The sequence below is a fragment of the Medicago sativa genome, chromosome 7 (genome assembly GCF_051527215.1).
Source record: "Medicago sativa cultivar Bolivia chromosome 7, Bolivia_mono, whole genome shotgun sequence".
Classification (NCBI taxonomy): domain Eukaryota; kingdom Viridiplantae; phylum Streptophyta; class Magnoliopsida; order Fabales; family Fabaceae; genus Medicago; species Medicago sativa.
The window spans coordinates 69547846-69556263 of NC_140755.1; the positions used below are offsets into that span (position 1 = coordinate 69547846).

Sequence of the window (8418 nt, forward strand, 5' to 3'; positions counted from 1 at the left end):
GTATTATAGAAATACTGCAAAAGCTTAAGCTCAGATAAATCAAATATTGGAGAGGAGAAGGGGAAATCCTTTGTAAGTCCAGCTTAGTCAATTTAGAGCAGCCGCATAGTTCCACGGTTATAAGAGATGTCATCTTATTAAAACTGACAGGTATTCCAACAAGATTTGTGCAGTCTCTCAAACTTAGGAATCAAAGATTTGCAAGAGTCGCAATAGATTCATGAATTGTTGATAAACTTGCACATCGGTCCATATCAAGATACTGTAGAAAACTCAATCCACTGAAATCCGGAGTGTTTTCAAGTTTTGTGCAATCAGAGAGACACAACTTTTAGAGACTATAATGTTGCTGTAGTTCCAAAATCCGGAGTCTTCTCGGATGTAATTGTCCTTTCCCCCTAGATTCAAAATCACCCTAAGACTAGTTAATTTATCTATATTCACAATTGGATATTTCTATTGGTTCTTTATTGCATGGGTGTTAAGACTAGTTAAGGTACGTAATACTCTGCCTACCTCGCCTCACTTTCTTTATTAGATACTCCAACATTCTCTAGTTCTAACCTTCGGTGTGTCTTTGATATTGTTGCAGTCTTGCGCATCGGATGTCAATAAGGGGAAACCAATTCACTTTCGGTGTGGCTTTGACATTGTTCTTCCTTGGCATGGGGAAACCAATGATTCGGATGAAAGTTCTGTCATTCCAATATTTTTCCATCACCGGTTTAAAGGGGGTTCAATAGTAAGCATAAATGATCCTGTTATGGATGTCGATTGGCTCGGCTTTCTCTTTTATGTGACATTTGAGTCAAATAAACTTAATCATCAATCTTCGCAGCCACTGCCATGTCCATTTTATCTATCTTTTGAGAGTGAGAACACGGAAGAACGCTTTGATATGCTACTTAATTTGGAGCTAAACAAGGTTGATGGCAAACATTATATTTGGATGATCTTTATCTCCTGGGAACACTGTCATTTTGTAGAAACAGGAGCACAAATCACATTTAAAGCATGTGAAGATTTGGTTGTGAAGGAATGGGGGTTGCGTGTCGTAACAAAGAAAGACACGGTGTGCTCAAGCTCAAGTATGAGAATGAGCGTAGAGCTTCCTTTAGATCATTATCGCTTGCTGCAATAAAGAGACGATGCAGTCTATGTGCTTGTAGTTTCATAGTTGACCATATAAAAAGACCCAATATAGTCGTTTTCCATAACGGAAATGCTAATGCGGTCTATGTGCAGATAGTGAAATGTAGTGTTGGTGAGACCAAACATCAACTCATGACATATGTAATAATCGTTTTCATAATAATTTCAAATTTGCAAAAGAGTTTTAAGATAAAATCGATACTTAGTTAATGAAGTTAATTTTATCATATAATCTACTTCTATTATTTATTTATGTGTTCGTGCGATTATTATTTCTCTTTCCCACCCACTTGGTATCTTATGCTCTCATTAAGTCTATGTGAATCACCCCTTTTTCTTTCATTTTTTTACTTCAAATTCACAAGTTGCTGAGTAGGCCTCTTCTGATAATTGTAGATCCCCCAAAGTGTTTGCTTATTTTGGTAGGCTTCTATCTTTAGTGGTGGCCATTATTTTGTATCTTCAGTATGATGCAACTATTTTGGTTAGGATTTGTTTGATATTTTGGGCTCTATGTAGTATAACATGAAGTGCTACTTGTGTAGCCACTATCCTTGTGATTACATGAAAACATTGACATATGAGTAATGTGGCTGCTTTTGGGCGATATTTTGTTGTAAATATAATACAGGGATATGGTTAATATTTTGGAATTGTAGGAAAGGAAACTCTATAGAATTTTTAACAGATCATGGATCAGTAAAAGTATATGTACATGTCAAGTTTGCCAGACTTTTTATTTGTGTAGTTGATGTTAGTTTGTGCACTGGTCATGATCATAGAGACGATCATGACGGTGGTAGTGACAAGGAAATTAACATGACCATATGGAAATTGAAATTTGTTCTAGACTTTCAATTTAAAAATCAGAGTAACATTTCAAGCATAAATAAATTTATCGTATCAACGAAAATGTGCGGGATAAGTGAAGGCTGATTAAATAAACAAAGCTATTAGGAACACTCTCACAACATTAACTCACACGCCAAAGAAAAAATAAAAGCAAACTAGGAATATTGTAGCCAAAACATAAAAAAATAGGGCATAGAAACATTAACACTCGAAATCTGAACATTATTGTCATGTTGAAACAGTTCAAGTTCCCAACTCGTAGCACCAAATTACTTTTGTCCGTGTATAACTGTTCCACAAACTTGAGTCCTTATAGGATCCATAAGTACAGAAGTGCATCACCTGAAAGAAAAAAGGATTTCGATCCATAAAACAATTAATTATACAAGAAACATGTCGCAACATATTTAATTGGACATGGTTAACTAAGTTAGAGGCATCATACCAATATTGTGCTAGTGATACATCGTTAATTAACCATGTTGTTAGTCAGTTATTTACTTCAAAGTTTACATAAAAGAGACAGCCGACACAATCCATAAGGCTAAAAGAGTTATCTATCCAAACCCCCTTTAAACTTGAATTTTAAGAACCCTTCAAAAATATCATGTCCAAGCCAAGGAATAACAATGTCAAAGCCACACCGAAAGTGACGAGGTTCCTGTTAAAAAGAAGATAAAATAATAAAAAGACATTTAAAATAGAGAAAGAAAGTGAGGAGCGGTTGGAAAAGTATTACGCACCTTAATTAGTCTTCCTATCCATTCAGTCAATGGGTGGGACAAACTTAATTCGTTTAAAAAGGACTCAAGCTCAATGAAATTGGGTAGAGAATCAAAAATATATAATCCTGATCTATGATTATGGGATTCAGATGTCGTTTCAAAATATCTTCCCACTAAATCGGATGGACCACTTCCTTTTGGGAGTTGAGGCAAATTCTGAAGCATATGGCAATGAGACAAGTTTAAATATGATAGATTTTGAAGACAACTGAAGGTGGAAGGAATTGAAGTAAATTTATTTCCCTGTAGATTTAGTCTTTCTAAACTCTTTAATACTCCAATCGCATCTGGTACTTTAGAAATATTGCAAAAGCTTAAGTCCAAATAAATCAAAGATTTGAGAGGTAGATCGCATTCCAAAGTATACATAAAAAATGAATCCTCTAATTTCGCTTTACTCCAATCAAAAGTTGTTTCTGGTATTCCAACAAGATTTATGCAGTCTCTCAAACTTAAGAAGCTCAGATTTTCAAGAGTCCCAACAGATAAACTTGCACATCGATCCATGTCAAGATATTGGAGCATTACTAGTCCACTGAAATCAGGAGTGTTTTCAAGTTTTGTACAATCCGAGAGACACAAAACTCTTAGTGACTTTAATAATGGTGTACTGCCAAAACTAAGGCTCCTTAAACTAGCGCAGTTCTGCAAGCTCAAGAATACAAGTTCGGTGAGAAGTTCAATTGATGGATCCACATGCGATAAGTTTATGCATCCTGTAAAATCTAGCCGCTCAAGATTTAGGATTCCCTCAAAACATGGAGTCATATTCAGAATTTTGTTTGGTGGATTCTTCTCAAATTTATCCAAGGTAGAGCTCCATTGTCTTGCATTTCGGGAAAACAAGAATGAACCCAATACTCTAATTGCTAAAGGAAGACGTTGAGCATATACTAACACCTTAGGAATAAGCTCTTCAAAACCACTGCTTGGATGATCACTTTTGAAAGCTTTTCTACACAAAAGCTTATGAGCATCTTCATCGTTCATCAATTTAGCCTCAAATACTTTGTCGGCCCCATATGCTTGAAGAATATGCTTATCTCCAGTGATTATGATTATTTTACTTCTTGGGTGAAGGAATTTGGGTTCTATGTCCAATTCCTCTAATTGTTCAAGTTGCTCAACATTGTCAAGAACAATCAGGAGTTTTAGTTCGCATAACCTATTTCTCATAGTTTGGGATATTTTACGAGTACTGCATGTGTCTATATTTTTTCCTTCTATTGTTTGACAAATAATTTGTTTCTGCACAGAAACAGCACCACCATCTTCATAAATTTTGCTAACGTTTTCAATAAAACAACAAGCATCAAATTGATATGAGATTTTGTCATACAAAACAGTGGCAAGAGTTGTCTTTCCTATTCCATCCATACCCCATATTCCTAAAACTCGACAACTATCATCCTCTGACCTTAGTTTTAAAAGGTTCTCTAATGCTTCTATATGAGGTTGTATTCCAATAAGGTCATCAGCGGATCCTGAGAATGTGCGACCCAACTTTTCTATTACAGCCTCAACTATTTTCTCAATCATTTCAAACTCTGGCCTGAAAGAGAAGAAAAATTAAAATCACTATATTATCACCTTAGGAAACAAGGAAACAACAAATACAAAAGTATAATGTACAAGGATTAAATTAATTTGATCGATGTTGTAATACTTATACATATAAATGTTGTATTAATCTAAAATTTAATATATTATTGTGAAATTTCAATGTTAACGTCTTATGCATTTTTAATAAAATCGTTAATCGTAAGTACTTGTCTCTCAATGACAGCCAATAAAATGTGCAACTTGCTTCCACCAAAAGATGAAGAAAAAATAAGTTTGATTAGTAAAATGTATTTTTTGTAATGTACACTCAAGAAAGCACAAATAGTTGATAAGAATATAAAACTACAGAGAGGATATAACATTTATACTTACCGAGTCCTAACATCCCAACCAGCTCTTCCAGCCAAATAAGTCATAGCACTCCTCCATCGAGCAACCTTGTCTGAATCATGCTTGAATGTCTTAGTGTGTAAAAGAAATGCATTCTCATATACTCCATTTTGTTTTTTGACATGAGATGGATTGACATCATAAAAAACAGGGAAAACAACTTGTTTAAAATATATTCTAGATTCGTTAATAGCAGCCATTTCATTCAAACACCATTATGAAGAAGCATAATCTTTGGAAAAGACAACGATAGAAATGCATGACTGTTGAATTGCTTGTAGAAGTTGGGGTGAAATGGCTTCTTCTTTCGGGAGCTGCTTGTCATCCTTGAAGGTAAAAATACCTTTTCTAACTAGATGAGCGTAGAGATGGTCAACAAAGGAATTGCGAGTGTCAGAACCTCTGAAACTGATGAACACATCGTATTTATAGCTTTGGAAGCTATTAGAATCTGTAGAAGAACTAGAATTTGTACTTCCCTCTCTTGGAAGACCAAACCGTTGCTTATACATTGTGCCTAAATATGGAAATGCATCTAATTAATTATATCAACTGTCTATATAAAGACTACAATGAATATTGCAGACACCAGTTCCTTCTTCAACAAAAATAATTAGAGCAGTTCCAATACTACCGAAGTTTATTATACAATGACTAAAACAAAACAACAAGAGAAATTCTTTAACAAAAGGTGAAAGAATAATTCTTTATATGATCATCACACATGACACGGCTCCGTTAGTATAACATAACTAATTCACGAGAAAACATATTTGTTTAGGTTGTGACCAAAAACATTAAAGGGGCCTGGTTAAACATACCTTTGGTATGATATAACTTCCCTGAAATCTGGCCTTAGAGTCTCTCACCGGAAATCGCTTCTAAATGTTATGATTCAGATGGATGGTTAACATGGGACTGAATATTGTTAAATTATCTTAATATATATAAATGTTAAACAGTTCTGATTAACCCTAATCCCGCCTTTTTTGAGGGTTTTGAAAAATACTTATGAAAAAAATTCTCTCCAGAGATTCGAACCCATGACATAAATGTTAAACAGTTCTGATTAACCCTAATCCCGCCTTTTTTGAGGGTTTTGAAAAATACTTATGAAAAAAATTCTTTCGAACCCATGAATTAACCCTAATCCCGCCTTTTTTGAGGGTTTTGAAAAATACTTATGAAAAAAATTCTCTCCAGAGATTCGAACCCATGACTTATGAAAAAAATTCTCTCCAGAGATTCGAACCCATGACATAAATGTTAAACAGTTCTGATTAACCCTAATCCCGCCTTTTTTGAGGGTTTTGAAAAATACTTATGAAAAAAATTCTTTCGAACCCATGAATTAACCCTAATCCCGCCTTTTTTGAGGGTTTTGAAAAATACTTATGAAAAAAATTCTCTCCAGAGATTCGAACCCATGACATAAAAATTCTCTCCAGAGATTCGAACCCATGACATGTTGGTTACTTCAAAGCATTTTGACCACCAAGCCACATGCTATTTTTGTGATATCTTTTGGCTTCCACTACATGATATCCAACATTAAACTCCCTTTTCTAAAAACCAATTAATTCTTTTTCCTTTCTTTCCAAATGGTTTTGAATCATTTTTTCTCCTTCGCAATCTAAACCCAAAAGTTTGTGATTTTCAACCATTTTTTCCCTTCATACAGCAACTTTTTTCCAAAAATTTGTTTATTGTTTAAACATGTCGACAACTAATGATTTCCAAAAATTTGTTTATTGTTTAAACATGTCGACAACTAATGATATAGTCAATCTAATGCTTATATATGAAAATCGAAACAAACCCGTGCATCGCACGGGTCAGGGTCTAGTTGTAAAAAAATATAGGCTTAACTAAAGTTTGGTCCCCCAACTTATTTCTTGTTTTCATTTTAGTATTGTAACTCTAAATTTTTCTTTTTGGATCCCTTATCTAGGGGTGTTCGTGTGTGGGTTTGGGTTGGGTTTGGTCAAACCCAAATCCAAACTAAATAGGGTACTCCGGTTTGGGTGAGGTAAAATTAATAACCACCTGGTATACTATTGGGTGGTTTTGGGCAAACCCACTAATTTTTGGGTTGGGTTGGATTGGATAATGAGTTATCCAACTTATTTTTCTATATTTTTAATATTAAATGACTAAATAACAAGTCCTCATTATTTTGTTTTAAAATAATACTCTACTTTTTAATTTTCTTAAAAAAAAATGTTTAACTTATTTTACTATAATTTTATGCATCATAGAATATCAAACAATATATATTGTTTGATATTCTATGATGGAGTATATATACTCCATCATAAAATGCTTGCAACAAACTAAAGTTGCATGACATAAAATTGCATTAGTATCAAAATAACCAAAAAGTGCAACATATTAATTTGTAACTCTAGTATGTTTTGGTTTTCAATATATAGGGTACAATGTGTATATTTTGGAAATATAACTTTCTTCTACCCTATGAAAGATAAAAAAATATTAACATTATTGGTAAGTGGGTTTTTTGGGTTTGGGTCTGATTTTACCCGAAACTCATTTATTTTTAGAGTATTACTTTTCCCACCCTATGCCTTTCCTCGCGCGCCCTATTTTTTTCCAATTTTACCCCTGGTCCGGATTACGTACTCCGAAACGTATTGTTAGTATTCTTCAGATGTTTCCAGATTTTAAAATCCAGAATAGTATTTTAGCAGAACTTTTGCAATTTTAAGCTCTACAATTCGTAAAATAAAATTCGAATAAAATAAAAAACAGAAATAAAAAGACACAAACATAAAAACAACTCATTTTATTAATATATGAACAATACATTACAATAATTTTCAAGCTATTTAAGCTTATTACATAAGATCCTAAATCTATTTCTAATCTCCTAAGAGCCTAATTCTAATCTCCTAAGAGCCTAACCACTGTTATGTGATAGGACACAGCAGTAGCTTGGCTATTGGAGGAAAACCGGAGGAGGGGGGAAGAGGAGGGCGGGAAGAAGAAACCAATGCCCCTGAGGGAGGTGGGGGGTGCTCAGACTTACGCCCAGACAGGCGAAGCTAAGAACCACACTGACCCACATGACCCTCAGAAGAACCGCCCTTCGTTGCAGCGCGGTTCCATCCTCATTGACCGTTCATACAAACCCTGAAAGTTTTCAACGAGGCCCTTATCTATGAAAGGCCAACGATGGAAAACCATGGTTGTAGAAGGAAGAAGAGGAGGAGAGGGATGGTGTGAGAAATGGTGGGGTTTGGAAGGGTATATATAGGGAGGGGTGGGTGAAAAATGGTTGGGAAGCCATAAATGCAGTCAAAAAACGTGGTAAAACACGTTTTTTTGACTTGACCACTGTCAAAAACGTGTGGTGCTGACCACCGGCCATGACACTGACGCGGTCTGGAAAATACAATCCGGAATTCACCTTTGGTTTCCGGGTTTTATTTTCCGAATTAATGCGATTATGGTGTGAACGAGGGAAAAGTTGGCACTTCTTTGTAGGGCTAAGGACATTCCAGAATGCATAATCCGGAATGATTCAGCACTTTTGAAAGAGAGCCATTAATGTGGGTTTGGACGGTTACAACCACTAACACGTTTTCATTGACTGTATTAATGACCTAGGACTTGTTTAAGGCTATAAATAGGCTTCCATCTTCAACAAATACCTCCA

The 8418-nt window shown here is 34.9% G+C and overlaps 1 protein-coding gene across 1 annotated transcript; it reads right to left on the reverse strand.

Annotated features, from left to right (window-relative positions):
• Nucleotides 1-2010: 2010 nt before the first annotated feature.
• LOC146908069 (disease resistance protein Roq1-like) lies at nucleotides 2011-5255 on the reverse strand. The gene is made up of 2 exons (XM_085726787.1): nucleotides 4725-5255; nucleotides 2011-4341 (listed from the first exon to the last, which is right to left on the reverse strand). The coding sequence occupies exons 1-2, from the start codon at nucleotides 4940-4942 to the stop codon at nucleotides 2700-2702; spliced, it is 1860 nt and encodes a 619-aa protein (XP_085582913.1). The 5' UTR covers nucleotides 4943-5255; the 3' UTR covers nucleotides 2011-2699.
• Between the last annotated feature and the right edge of the window lie 3163 nt (nucleotides 5256-8418).

Bases quoted from the DNA above. Each gene is read 5' to 3' on its own strand.
- LOC146908069 (XM_085726787.1), bottom strand. From the start codon at position 4,942: ATGGCTGCTATTAACGAATCTAGAATATATTTTAAACAAGTTGTTTTC. The intron at 4,342-4,724 runs GTAAGTATAAAT...CTTCTCTTTCAG, and splicing joins GGTTGGGATGTTAGGACTCG to GCCAGAGTTTGAAATGATTG.